Source organism: Carassius auratus, chromosome 14 (assembly GCF_003368295.1).
Source record: "Carassius auratus strain Wakin chromosome 14, ASM336829v1, whole genome shotgun sequence".
In the NCBI taxonomy this organism is placed as follows: domain Eukaryota; kingdom Metazoa; phylum Chordata; class Actinopteri; order Cypriniformes; family Cyprinidae; genus Carassius; species Carassius auratus.
The window spans coordinates 21,703,798-21,719,138 of NC_039256.1; the positions used below are offsets into that span (position 1 = coordinate 21,703,798).

Here is a 15,341-nt window from a genome sequence, read left to right on the forward strand (position 1 = left end):
GCAAACAGGGTGATGAAATAATCAAATATACTGACTTTTAATGGTGAAATATTCTCTGCGGTGTAATAATGAATATGGAGTTAACACAATACCTTGTATACTTTGCATACTTAATTCAACAACCTTCAAGCAACCATCAGGACAAAGATGATTTAAAAATTGAAATAATTTGCAGCTTCAAGCGCTGTTCAAAGTGCATATAGAGTAGAGTAGTTTTGTCTTCCCTCTGACTGTTGGGTAAAAACCTGATTAAACAGTGTTTTAGGCTGAATATCCAGTGCTAAAAATGGCCTTAAATATTTGCTACATCAGTCATTTTGCCTGTGTATGACCTTTGCTAAATTAGTGACAGCCGGGATCCAGACTTAAATGTGATGGACAAGATCCTCACTGACACTTTGTTAAAAATAAAAACAGATTATAGTCATGATGTGCAAATGTATCTGTATGGTAATGAATGAAATAAGAGATGCTGCAGCATCTCAACAATGCAGGATCAAAAACAAGGTCAAATTCGTCTAGTGCAAAAGCACTTGGGATTTTCATTGTTCACATTTCAAACATGACAAACGACTACGTACCACCATCACACAGCATGCATAAATACTTCACATTTTCCAGACTAACAAAAACGCCACCTTCTTCAGCACTGCCAACACCACGCAAGCTATATTCAAGGCATTTACCATACAAACTTCTACATATTAAAAAATGTGGGTCTTGTAGGAACCACAGTAAAGTTACCAGATGTTCAACCACATCTGTGGGCATCTTTAGGCACGTTAAGATAGCCATACATTTCGCAAAAAGGACTAGAGACTCTGTGGCCCTGCATGTATGTACAGTACACAGCATAACCCTGCACTGTCAGCTCATTAGGTGGAGAGTAGATGGGCAGTGCAAGTCTGTGCAAGAGCAGAGGAGACGTCCTCACTGTTCCACTGACAACAGACATCACTAGCACAAAACTCCTAGAGAAACAAAGTCAGATCATTTAGAAAGACATTCAGGGATTCCAAGAATATTATATAATATTATATTATATTATATGTGGTAGGTACACTACTGTTCAAACGTCTGGGATCAGTTATATAAAATAAAAAAAATGTTTAAAAAAATTAATACTTCTATTCAGCGTGCCTACATAAAATTAATTAAAAGTGATGGTAAAGGCATTTATAAATGTTTCAGAACATCTCCATTTGATATAAATGTTGTTCTTTTGAACATTTTATTCTTAAAAGAATGAAAGAAAAATTTCAAATTTTTCTGTAATTAAATCAATGAAGACTTGGAGCCCATTAGAGGTCAAAACCCCAAACCCCAAATGGCAGTGTATGTTAAATTACTGTCATTTTGAAATATTTAAAAGTTTAACTATCTGAAAAATATGTCATATCCTATCAAAATAAGTACACATAAAAGTAACAAACCTGTTTCATTATGCACTCCTAAGTTTCCTTCTCAATAGTCAAGGCTGGGTTGTTCGTACCTGTTAGAAAAATACGGCCTGAGGACTGTTACATTATAATGCACATTCATAGCTGCAAATTTATTTCATATCTCTAGTCAAGGAACACAGAACACTCGAATTAGCAGTGTTTTGTGTTGATCTCAGATGTGGCGCATCACCTCGCTTGTCTTTGTCTTCACTTCCCTCTGACTGTCCGTTATTCAGCAGTCGGCTCTGAGACTCTCGCAGAGGTTTAGGTGGAAACTGATGGGATTCTCCAGCACTAGACAAGAATAAAAAAGGCATGAATAGAAGGCTCTGCATATCATCAATATAGTATCACACAATGCAATTTGCATTTCTAATGCTATATAAGAACCAGAAGTAATATCTACATCAAATTTTTTTTCTTGACTCATTGTTTGATTGCATTGATTTGTTTTGATATATATTTTTTCATATTGTTATATACCCTGTAAAATCTAATGTTAGCCTTAAAGGGTTAGTTCGCCCAAAAATGAAATGAAAATTATGTCATTAATAACTCACCCTTATGCTGTTCCAAACATGTAAGGCCTCCTTTTATCTTCGGAACACAGTTTAAGATATTTTAGATTTAGTCTGAGAGCTCTAAGTCCCTCCATTGAAGCTGTGCTTCAAAAAATTCCAACGGACCCTCTGATGTCACATGGACTACTTTGATGATGTTTTTCTTACCTTTCTGGACATGGACAGTATACCGTACACACAGCTTCAATGGAGGGACTGAGAGCTCTCGGACTAAATCTAAAATATCTTAAACTGTGTTCCGAAGATAAAAGGAGGCCTTACATGTTTGGAACAGCATAAGGGTGAGTTATTAATAACATAATTTTCATTTTTGGGCGAACTAACCCTTTAACTAAAGCATGCAAACTGATTGCCTTAAAAACTGAGTAAAAAAAAGACATTTTAGTTTCAATAACTACTTCATTTAAAGTTAAATATACTACTGTATGTGTTTATTCAAATTTAACTCATTTATTTAAGTTGAGCTAAGTAATGTAACATTCACTGCAAACCCATCCTCATCTTCCTTAGCACAATAACATACCAAAAATGCAGACATAACAGAAACCAAAAAAAACTGATCGTTAAACACTAACTATATTGATCTTGTGCAAGAACACAATGTCATTTCAACATTTCCTCCTCTGAAGCAAAGCATGCTGTGAAGTATAAACTAGCTCGACATAATGGTACAAATACCAATCAATTCATCTTAACTAGGGTTTTCTGAGTAACAAGATTTTTACAATTAAAATCAACCAATTGTACATTACGTAAAAACAACTAAAAAGTGTTATTTAGGACATACAACTCAGTTTCCTAAATGAATAATTCATTCTGAGCCATGAACCTTTTGATTGAAGGGTTGCGTCCAGAGGGTGAGGAGGGTTGTTCGGGGTCTGCGTTCACTAGACATGTAGGGTATGAACAGCCATCGCCCAGACTGCAGAAACACAATGTGATGCTGAGGAAATGAGATCACAGAACAATCACACCAGTGCTTTCAGTGCTACTGAACAATAACTGATACCTTGAAAAAACAGGCAACAGCCAGCATTTCTTTTCATCTCCAAACACCTGGCGAAAGTTCTTGCTTGTTCCTAAACTGAAGCCATCCTTGTCTGGTCCGTGCTGGAATGTAGGAGCTCTGAAAGCCTCTGACAAGAAAAACATGTTTCATATACAAACCTACTAACATGATTTTATTTTATGTTTTCTCTAAACACTGAATGCTGCAAAGACTAAAATATGAAATATTAGTCAGAAAAATCTTTATTTTTTATTTTTTTTATAGAACAGTATACTGAACCTTTAAATAAATAAAAAATTCATGTAAAAAAAAAAGTCTAAATCTAAAAAAGAAAAAAGTTGAATATTACATTTGATACATTTTTATAGGCTTTTTTCATAGGATAATATGAAACTCATACTCTTGGAGGGAAAAAAAACACCAGTTTTATTCAAAAGCCCAAACCAAGCAAAAATATGCGATTTGGGGCAATTGCTGATGTATCTATGGCCAAAAATTATGATGAAGCTTGCAATGTGCATCAACATGACACTATAGCAGACATAAAATGCATTTAATGATTTAAATGATTGAGAGATGACTGTCAGTTTATTTATTTTTTATTAAGGTTTATACATCATCTGAAAGCTGAATAAATAAGTGTTCCATTGATATGTATGGTTTGTTAGGATAAGACAATATTTGGCTGAGATACAATTATTTGAAAATCTGGAATCTGAGGTTGCCATAAAAAAAAAAAAAAATCTAATTATTGAGAAAATTGTCTTTAAAGTTGCCCAAATTAAGTTCTTAGCAACACATATTATTAATCAAAAATTACCTTTTTATATATTTACAGTAGGAAATGTACAAAATATCTTCATGGTACATGATCTTTACTTAAAATCCTAATGATTTTTATCATATATTTTTTTTTGACCCATACAACATATTGTTGGCTATTACTACAAATATACCTGTGCATCTTATGACTCATTTTGTGATTGGTCACATATGTGATACTCGCAGTTTCGCACCATTTTCCTAAAAAAATATGTATGGAATATTAAGTTGCTTCTGCCCTGTAAGTGTACATCTCATTACAAACAATATAAAAGTTATTCTTACATTTACTTTATATATATAAAAAAACACTTGTTTTCAAAGCAAAAAATACACGTAAACCACAAATTGAAAGGGTGACATATTTTCAATTATACTAAAAGTCCTTTTACTTGCTAAAAAAAAGTGTAACCTATTAATAAGATGACTGAAACAAGTGATGGATTGTGGATTAACAGGTTTTTCAGTAAAGCTTTGATCAAGAAAATCATTTAGAAGCTTTAGAAATTCACATATCAAATATGACACACTGGGCTTCACAGGGCTAAGACTAGAATATGTCTGTTGCTGAGATGAATTTTCAACATTTTCCACTGTAATGCATCTTGACACAGTTGCTTTTGCCAGAAGAGTGGGCATGTTGTCACAGATACATGTTCCCTTGAGGATCTGCCACAAAGGGCAGACTGCAAGAAGACCTAAACACTACCTGCCCCAGATCTGAGCCACTGGATGTGTGAGACGTATCTGATCAGTGCGTATCAGTGCGTGGACTGACAGATACACACTATTGATGAGCCAGAGTTTACTACTGAAATCCAAGGTTAATTAAAGCACAGCCCACTCACCCAAGGTGGATCTGTTCTTGCAGACAAGCCAGCAGTGATAAGCAAACAAAAACGCTAGGCTCACTGAGAACATGGAGGCAGCGAAAAACAGGAACATGATGTGAAACTTGGCTTGGGTGTCAGGCAGACCATTCTGTGAGAAACATGGGAAAGACTCTAAATGCACCAGAAACAGATATTAAAACAATTAAACAAAAGACAGCCTGTTCTTAATTTAAGCGAGTTGATATTTACAGAATATAATGTGTGGAACACTCCATTCACATCGTAAAGGTTGAAAATATTAAACTGAAGAAGCAGGAGCAAGCAGAAGAGGGATACATGGTCCCTACGGACTGTGTTTGCTTTTCTACTGGATCGAACAGAAATTGCAAATGCTAAGGGAAACGATCCAAACTACTGGAACTAAATGAATGAGTCAGTCAATCAAAGCACATCAATAATGTCTGTGATTGACTCGGTCCTACCAAATATTGGATTAGACGATCGTGTGTTTTACCATCAACCTTTCAAAATAAAAACACACTTTTTAATGAAAAGCAATGATCAAAACATGATATTGTTCTGCCTATTGTTCTATTTAATTACAGACAGACTATGTGCACATTCAAATTATTTCTGTTTCCTAATATAAACCGAAGAAATTAATAATTCATACTTACAGTCCAGAACTGAATGAAATACTGCAAGTCGGTGGCAGTGACGAAGAGGCAGTACAACAAAGAATATGCTAGGAAGAGCATGAAAAACTTGTAGTTGGCGAAGCCCACGCAATTGTTTACCCTGTCAAAGAAGATAAAAGGCATCTATTAGCCTCAATAAAATTGGATATTAATATCTATTTTGATTGAAAAATACTGCCCAATATGCACTGGAACAAGGAAAAATGCGCAGTTGTTACCTTTCTTGACCCTAATATTTTCTGTAAAATGTAGTTAATCAGATTGATTCAGTAAATTTAAATAATAATTTTGACTTAAAACGAATATAGTATTGCATATTTACTAGCTACATAATGTAACTTTTGCCCCTCTTGCAGCTGAAGCATAAAATTGATAAACACTAAAATGTACTATTTATTAATCAATTTTAATTCGTTTATGGTAATGATGTGTGATTTAGTTTGAATATGATGTGAATATGAAAAAAAATGCAAACAAAAAAAGAAAATGCAAGCATGAAGGTTCAACTCTAAATTGTCAGTAGGGCCTAAGCATATCGTACAACTACAAAAAATATATATTTCAAGCAACAATGTACCTTTAAATTACAAAACTGAATATTGTTCATTGAAAAGAAAAAGGATAGTTTTTTTGGTCTAGCAGAAACCCAGAAATGTTTGGTGCATGTGTTCCTTCCGAGACAAAAAGCTATTTATCCTTGCTTTGCATTTAATCTACTGAGCCAGTACATACCATGGACAATGGTGATCCATCTTTAAAATGCACCTGTAAAAGAGCAGAGGGAGGAGCTGTTCAAATGCAGCACAGCAAAATCTAATATGTGTTGTGGCTTTTAAAAAGAAGAGAGATATACATATCACAGGCTGAGCAATGATGACATCGATCAGGCTTCAGCAGCAGACAGTGATCACAGTAGCGGATAGCTGTATCAAAACAGCTTGTTAAGACACAGATCGATAGGATTCACTGAAGACTGAAGACAGATTGAAACAAATGCAATTGTCTGTGGCAATTATTTGTTACTGAACTTGACTGAATTGTTACTGAATTGACTGCTACAAACTTGGCCTGCTAATCGTGGCACAATAGGGAAGTGCTGAACTTAAAGAAAAGTGCCCACCTCCAGACATTGTGCGTGTGTAAATGGGCAAATCCTTAGCAATTCTCCTCAAGATCTCCTGCTGAGATTCTCTCCGATCTTCACGCTCTAATAGCTCTTTGTCAGAATGTGACAGGTGAAACTGAAAGGAACAGACGAAAACCAAAACATTTTGATATTTCTGTGTGACAAGCAGCACGCTCTGCACTCAAAGATGTGAGAGGAGTACGACTGATTGCCAGGATGAGCCATATGTGACTTCTCTATTTCAGTTTGTTTCTCATACTCTTGGCTTGAAATAATAACCGCTTGCAGTGAGGTGCTATGGTTACTGCAACAATCACATGCAATTTACAATGCAACATGCTGTTTATTTCAATATGTGTAACCAACGACTCATCCTAATGGGAGTTATACCACATATTTACAAATATTACATCTGTATAATATTATATCTCTGCCTGCAGGAAATAATATCCATTATAAGCCAACAGCTCATAAATCATGCTGAGTATATGCTGTGCAATAACGTTTAAATTGATTTCTTACTTAGAGAAGACCATAATCTAGTCTGTTCAAGTGTCTTCTATTCATCCCTCATAATGTTTACTATGAAATTAATATCTATTAATATATAACTTATTTCTGTAATTAAAAATACTCACCTCTTTGAGTGGGTTCATAGGTTTTGTGAAGATGGTTTGCCAGTATGACCACACAAACATGATGAAAAGCACATGATATACCAGGAGGTAAACTACTGTGATAAAAAAAACAAAAAAAAAAAAACATTTTTTTAAAGGGCATTAAAAAATTAGAGAGATATCATAATTATATTATTTCTGACAATATGTGTCTTTTTTAAATATTTGTATAATTTGAATAACATTTATATTAAGTAATTAAAGCTTCACTATTATTATTATTGTTATTATTACTATTATTATTCATATTATTGCTTAAGATTGTGATGAAGGATTATCAAACTTCTTAAACTTTGGCATGTAACTCATCCTGGTTTTTATTTTTTGTTCGTTTTTTTTTCCAATTTTCAGCAGGTAAATAATCATTTAAACACACACACACACACACACACACACACACACACATTCAAATATGGGTGAAAATGTCCCATTGACATCCCATCACTACTATTCAAGGGTTTGGGGTCAGTAAGATTTTTTCTTATGCTTTTTAAAGTTTCTTATGCTCACCAGAACTGAATTTATTTTATCAGAAATATGGTAAAACAGTAATATTGTGAAATATTATTACAATTTGTTATGCTAATGTAATTTATATGATTTAAAATAACATTTATTCCTGTGATAGCAAAGCTGAATTTTCAGCATCTAGTCTTCAGTGTCCCATGATCCTTCAGAAATAATTCTAATATGCTTATTTGCTGCTCAAGAAACATTTCTGATTATTATCAGTGTTGAAAAAGGTTGTACAGCTTCCTTGCTGCATAAAAAAAATATTATTGACTTCAAACCTTTGAATGGTATCCTACATTAAAAATCCCACTTAACATTTCCTTTAGAAAATGCAAAAAATAGTTTCCAACAAATAAAAACTCTGTAGAAAAAGCTGACTTACTTTTCTCTCCAATGTTTTCAATAGTATCTGCAGAGGAAAGAGAAAGAGAAAAGTAACTTTTTCTCTACAACTTTGTTAATGCTGTATGATTTGAATTCTGCACTGGCTATTATTGTATAAACAGTAGGTCAGAAACTCCTTGTGCATTTCATAGAAGGTCAGTGAGCAGCAGATGGTTCTCAGCACAGTTCTCTGATCACTGTTGCTGTACGGAGACTCTTGATCAGATGCCCAAATTCACTTGCTTATAATTGCATCTTTTCAACTGGTTTGCTTTCAGAACGATGAGCTACATTGTGGTGATGAAGTTAGAGAAACTAACCACAACCACACAGGAAAATAGCTCAGTTTCAAAAACAAGATACGATCACCCCAACAGATGACACAGAAGGTACCACCTCAGTGACAGCTTTGTACCTTTTTTTCTAAGAGTAAGCAGCATATAGTTTCTTCAATTAATATCTAGTTCTTTAAGTTTACTGTGAAGTTTCAGTGTCCTAAAAGCCTCATTAGATTATCCTCTTATTTAATGTGGTTGGGCTGCACTACTCTCTATCCAAAATATGCTCTTTGAAAGATGAGAGTGCCTGTCACTAAAGTAGAAAAATGCAATTCCTCTAAAGCACAGAGCAGAAATGAAATCCCAGAATGCAGTGCATCTCCAAACAGATATTTTAACTGAGTATGTGTACCCTAGGGAGCACTCAAGCAAACTTAAAAAATGTGATGCGATTGTGACATTATAAAGATTATAAATTTATGCTGAAATTTAAGTGAAAGCTGCATAATACACACAGTATCTACTGCTGCCTATGCTGTTAATATGACTCAAACAATAAAATAATAATGGAAAATCACTCACTGATCTAGACTGAATAACTTTGGTAGCTTTAATAAGATGTCAACAGAAAGGGGGTGGGGCTTGTAAAATATGATTCTGCAAAAGCCTCATTCTGAGACACTTCTAATTTATGGGGGTTGTGTACACACACTGCCAACACACATTTATGTTCAACGAACATGTAAAAGTGAATTTTGCATAATAGGTGCCTTTTAAACACACATTTCTTCTATCCCTTCACAGCCTCAGTTTCAATCCAGTCAGTATATGGTGCTACTCTGTCTAAAATCTACTGGTATATAACCCTCTCCATTAGTGTAATAAAAATCATCAACAGCTGACGAGATACATACAGGTGCATCTCAATAAATTAGAATGTCGTGGAAAAGTTCATTTATTTCAGTAATTCAACTCAAATTGTGAAGTTCTTGTATTAAATAAATTCAGTGCACAAAGACTGAAGTAGTTTAAGTCTTTGGTCATTTTAATTGTGATGATTTTGGCTCACATTAAACAAAAATCCACCAATTCACTATCTCAACAAATTAGAATACTTTATAAGACCAATAAATAAAATGAAATATTTAGTGAATTGTTGGCCTTCTGGAAAGTATGTTAATTTACTGTACACATACTCAATACTTGGTAGGGGCTCTTTTTGCTTTAATTACTGCCTAAATTCGGCAAGGCATGGAGGTGATCAGTTTGTGGCACTGCTGAGGTGGTATGGAAGCCCAGGTTTCTTTGACATTGGCCTTCAGCTCATATGTGTTTTTTGGTCTCTTGTTTCTAATTTTCCTCTTGACAATAGCACATAGATTCTCTATGGGGTTCAGATCTGGTGAGTTTGCTGGCAGTCAAGCACACCAACACCATGGTCATTTAACAAACTTTTGGTGCTTTTGGCAGTGTGGGTAGGTGCCAAATCCTGCTGGAAAATTAAATCAGCATTATCAAAAAGCTGCTCAGCAGAAGGAAGCATGAAGTGCTCCAAAAGTTCTTGGTAAACGGGTGCAGTGACTTTGGTTTTCAAAAAACAAAATGGACCAACACTGCAGATGACATTGCACCCCAAATCATCACAGACTGTGGAAACTTAACACTGGCCTTCAAGCAACTTGGGCTATGAGCTTCTCTAGTTCTTCTTCTCCTTAGCCCAGGTAAGATGCCTCTGAAGTTGTCTGTGGATCAGGAGTGGCTTAACCATAGGAATACGACAACTGTAGCAAGTTGTGTGGTGACTCTTGATGCCTTGACCCCAGTCTCAGGCCCCGTCCACACAGAGACGGAGCTTACCCCAATCCGATCTTTTTTTCCTCATCTCAAGAAATATCCGCGTCCACACGAAACCGCATAATGATGTAGTATACATGCCAGACCAGTATGTGGCGCTGTAATTCTGCCACAGAGATACACTAAAAACAGAGAAGAAGACTTGGACTATGCTCATAAACCTTGCGTGTGGTACACAAGCGAACATGGAACAATACATTTATTAATCAGTGTCTAATCTAAATCTAATCTAATCTAATGTTAGTTAATAAAAAGACAATCGTTCAGTGTTTGTTCATGTTTTTGTTGCTGTTACGTGACGTAGAGGTGTCTGACTAGGGGGGAGACGTGGGCTGATGACGTCATCGTTTCAGAAAATATACGGATTAGCCGTCCAGATGAAAACGCAAAGACGGCGTTTTCAAATTTATCCCATTTGGGACCCGGTTTCAAAAAATAGCGGTTTCACCTTATGAAAACGCCGGTTCCGTGTGGACGAAACGCCTATCCGATAAAAAAGTTGTGCGTATTCACAGAAACGCGTCTCCGTGTGGACGGGGCCTCAGTCCATTCCTTGTGAAGTTCACATTTATGAATCGATTTTGCTTGACATTCCTCATAAGGCTGCGGTTCTCTCGGTTGGTTGTGCATCTTTTTTTCCCACACTTTTTCCTTCCACTCAACTTTCTGTTAACATGCTTGGATACAGCACTCTGTGAACAGCCAGCTTCTTTGGCAATAAATGTTTGTGGCTTACCCTCTTTGTGAAGGGTGTCAATGATTGTCTTAGGGACAACTGTCAGATCAGCAGTCTTCCCCATGATTGTGTAGCCTAGTGAACCAAACTGAGAGACCATTTTGAAGGCTCAGGAAACATTTGCAGGTGTTTTGAGTTGATTAGCTGATTGGCATGTCACCATATTCTATTTTGTTGAGATTGAGAGTGAATTGGTGGGTTTTTGTTAAATGTGAGACAAAATCATCACAATTAAAAGAACAAAAGAATTAAACTACTTCAGTATGTGTGCATTTAATTTATTTAATACACTAGTTTTCATAATTTGAGTTGAATTACTGAAATAAATTAACTTTCTAATTTATTGAGATGCATCCGTAATTAGCCATTTCAACAATTAAACAGTTTCTTTCCCTTAAGGTGTCTGTGTTGCTGTCTAAGAAATGTCAAATGTGTTTGTTGCTAAACTCAGTGTGCAGCACAAGTGATTTGACAGCAGAAATAGGTCAAGTAGAGATTGGTGAGGTTGAGTTTGACAGCTTGGCGCTGAGATTAGCTTTGAGACATAAGGATCTGTAGACAGTACATTTATAACAACATTTGTCACATACTGTTTAGTAAAGACTCATTGACCTCTCATTATCATGGCTTGCTAAGATAGATGCAAAGACAGCATTAACAATTGAATGGATCTTTTAAACCAATACTGTTTGTAATGGGTTTTTGGCTATTCACATGCTTGTTGCAATGAGCCAAATAGATAATCCTCCTGAACCAATGCAAATTTCAAATTCAGACAATAAAGCCTTTATGATTTTCATTCTGTCATCCTGGAGTCAAGTGCTCAGTTTGAGGACAAAGCAAGCATATGAAGACCAACTGTTTGTGGTTCAGCATAAACTGGTATGAACTGCCAGTGGGAACAGCAGTCAGAAGTGAGGCCTGGCCACAGACGCCTCACTCAGTGTAGTCTCTGAGGAACATCACAAAGCTGCCGTTTATGCACAAATATTTGAATGTCATTTGATTCTATTAAAAGGACTTCAAACACAGAAACACCATTAGTCTTCAGTGAAAACCAGGGCATCCTCATGATTATCCACCATTCAGGAGAACAATAAAGCCTCTTCATGCTGTTTTATGGGACCATGATAGCAGATGTTATCAAAGGAGTGAATGATGTTCTGAAGTTAATGTAAACACAACCCTTTGCTTGTTGCACACACATAAATAAGCCACAGTCTAAACAAATGACACAGTACATAACAAAGCTTGAAAATATTTTTTTACAGTTGTTTACAGCAACAAAACACTTAGGTAGACATGTGCCGGTATTCGGTAATACTGATGAGATACTGCACAGTAATAAATATGCATGATGTTGTTATCGTGGGCATTTCTAATCCACCGATCAAAATGCACAACAAAAAAAAAAGTGTGAAAGACACATGCGCACTCTGATGTAAACAAGCACAGAAAAGAAGCGCATGGCGGAACGCATGAAAGACACTCTGGATGAAAGCGCACTTTCACTCTCTGACAACAGATGGTGCTAAACTGCGGAAATGCTGCCGTTACCCCGGAAACCCCATAAACAAAGCAGCTGCAATACTTTCGGTTTCTGAAACGTGTTTAAATGATTAAAACAGTCATTCAGATTTGTGTATTTGCTATGATGTTCATCACAGCGTCAAATACTTATTTTCAAACTTTTTTGACATTTTAATCTGGACTACAACATGCCCTATATATTGTTTGAACGTGTTTTGATTCTTTATTGTTTGGTCACACATTACATTAGAGCTTCATTAGTTAATGTTAGTTAAAGGGATAGTTCACCCAAAAATTTTAATTAGCCTATAAATTACTCACTTTCAAGTCACCCTAGGTGTGTATCACTTTCTTCTTTCAGACAAATCCAGTTGGAGTTATATTAAAAATTGGATTCTGGATTCGTCTGAAAGACGAAGTCATATACATCTAGGATGACTGGAGGGTGAGTAATTCATGGGCTAATTTTCATTTTTGGGTGAACCAACCCTTTAATTCATTAGTTAACATAAACTGCCAATGAAAAATTCTTCTGAACATTCATTAATTATTAATTAATTAATTAGTTATTCCAATAACACATGGTTAAAATCGAAAGTTGCCACTGTGTTATTTAGGCTAATGAGCTAACATGAACTAAAATCTGATATTAGCATATCCCTAACTGGGAGAGAAGTTCTTGTTTTTTATGATGGTCTTAATGACTACCATGGAGTAGCTTTATATTAATGCAAAATTGCTATTTGTATATGGGTTGGTGACATCATGCTTCTTTGACTGGATGTAGGAAATGCATTGCAGTTTCTGAATTATTATTAATATTTAAGGGGCATAAAGTAAAAATATGGTGTTAACTGTCCTGAGTTTGCAACCAAAAATGTTTCATTATTTTTTTTACTGTTTTTAAATGTTCTTAATATTTAAGACTGTCCAGTAATTCAAGGTCAATGTGGAATAACCAACATGAAGAAAACTATTGTCGTCACGTGACAAGAAAACCATAAAACAGAGGCTGGACCCTACACTTGAGTTTGTAATGTATATATATATATATATATATATATAATAAATAAATACACTTCTGTTCAGAAGTTTGGGATCAGTAAGATCTTAACTGTTTTTAAAGAAGTTTCTACTGCTCATTAAGTCTGCATTTAATTATAAAAAAAAACAAAAAAACAGTCATACTGCAAGATATTTTTAAAATTTAGAAACAGCTCTTTTCTATGTAACTACATGTTAAACTGTAATTACTTTCTGTGGTCAAAGCTGAAAGCTTAATATTTTTTGGCAACTGTGCTACTTTTGTCATTGTTTTTTGATTAATAAAAAGTTAAAAAGAACAGCATTTATACAAATTACTTAACTACTAATAAACTACTTATTCATTACTTAAAAACAATTCATGATATTTGTAACATCAGAGAAACAGAGACTATATATATATAGATGTGTTTGTATATATATATATATATTTGTTTTTTTATTTGTTTTTTTTTTAATCTCACACATGCATCCTTATCCTTAATTTTTCACTGACCCATATGTTTTCGGTTTTGTAGTTAAGGTGCAGAGGCATGCTCAGTATTATAATATTAAGGGTTCTTATACAGACACTTTCAGAAACACATGCACATATAAAGAGAGAGGTTAAATAAATTCATCTCATACCACCTGACACTAATCATGACCCACTTAGTATGTTTATAAGCAAATGGAGTCCCTCAGTAACAGAGATATTGCTCTAGTAAGAGAAGCAGACATATGCATAACACATGGTCGAGGCCATGTGTTATTTATTCATTCTCTCGCCGTTTCATTCCAACTTCACCCATAGAGCTGCTTCCAGTCTTACCTATGCAGAGCTGCACTACATAAGCGTAGTAGGACCATGCCACGATCAGACTGATGAACAGCACAGGGATCCAGTATAAAACTCTCCAGCAGTCAACGCTACGCGAACCCGACGGCGCCATCTTTCTATTTGATGACCAAAAGTAGCCAAAACGACAATTTCAGCCTCACCGAGCATGCACTGCTCCTAAAACATCATATCGTCTTCCGCGTGCAGCTGCGCTTCGTCTGCTCCTCCATCCTCCGGTTCTCCGGTCGCTCTTGTTTGCAGTGTAGCAGAGCAGTACCGCCCCTTTCTACAAACTTACACGACGCTCACGCGATGCAGTGAAGGTGTTACTACACTAAAGCCTGATTCTGCCGGTTTTGTATCATCACCATAGGTTTGTCTGCTATAATTTAGCAAAGGTTTTCTATATCTAGTATATGTAAAATGTTACTGATACCGCAATGTGTCCTCACACTACAAAATAGGATTAAAAATGTCACACCAGACCAGCGTGCAATAACACTTTACATTGTTACACTATAATACAATAATATAGTGATAAAAACATGTGAATACGCATTAAGTTGTTCATTTTCTGCTGATAAAAACAGCTTAAACAAGCCAAAGCCGGTTTGCTTGTCTGAGGAACCCCAAAATCTTTTAATGGCTTCATCGTTTAAATAAACAAATATTAATAATAGCTCTGTAGGTCTATTAGTTATAGACATGTCTTCTGACACAAGCAACCATTCCATGGTTTTAATACAAATAAAGCCAAAAACAATGGTAACTATAGCTATACTATAGTATAGTTATACCACAAATTAACCATGGTTTGGCTACACCACAGTTCAAACATGGTATTTGTAGTAAAACTGGTTATACAAACGGTAATCATAAGCCAAAAAAAACATGGTTACTACACTTTTAATACAGTAAAACCATGGTTGATTTTGTAAAGCACAGACCAGAAATGACACAAATTGTTATTCTGATTGTGGTTTTTAAATTTATT

The 15,341-nt window shown here is 35.3% G+C and overlaps 1 protein-coding gene across 2 annotated transcripts; it reads right to left on the bottom strand.

The window, feature by feature from the left end:
• Positions 1-243: 243 nt before the first annotated feature.
• Positions 244-14,907, bottom strand: LOC113113999 (palmitoyltransferase ZDHHC2-like). Of its 2 annotated transcripts, XM_026280661.1 has the most exons (14): positions 14,339-14,907; positions 8,084-8,110; positions 7,150-7,244; positions 6,506-6,626; positions 6,239-6,308; positions 6,118-6,150; positions 5,365-5,485; positions 5,170-5,208; positions 4,703-4,835; positions 3,033-3,159; positions 2,853-2,945; positions 1,633-1,736; positions 1,434-1,492; positions 244-971 (listed from the first exon to the last, which is right to left on the bottom strand). In XM_026280661.1, exons 1-13 carry the CDS (start codon positions 14,457-14,459, stop codon positions 1,452-1,454), a joined length of 1,125 nt encoding a protein of 374 aa, XP_026136446.1. In that variant the 5' UTR covers positions 14,460-14,907; the 3' UTR covers positions 244-971; positions 1,434-1,451. The 2 variants fall into 2 exon arrangements, with proteins under 2 accessions (XP_026136446.1, XP_026136447.1); XM_026280662.1 differs by lacking the exon at positions 5,170-5,208 and having other exon boundaries at positions 14,339-14,630.
• Between the last annotated feature and the right edge of the window lie 434 nt (positions 14,908-15,341).

Excerpts from the sequence above, each read along its gene's own strand:
- LOC113113999 (XM_026280661.1), bottom strand. The coding sequence starts at position 14,459 with ATGGCGCCGTCGGGTTCGCGTAGCGTTGACTGCTGGAGAGTTTTATAC. Across the intron at positions 7,245-8,083 it reads TGAAAACATTGGAGAGAAAA|TAGTTTACCTCCTGGTATAT; the intron begins GTAAGTCAGCTT and ends TTTTTATCACAG. Across the intron at positions 1,493-1,632 it reads TGAAGACAAAGACAAGCGAG|GTACGAACAACCCAGCCTTG; the intron begins GTGATGCGCCAC and ends TTTTTCTAACAG.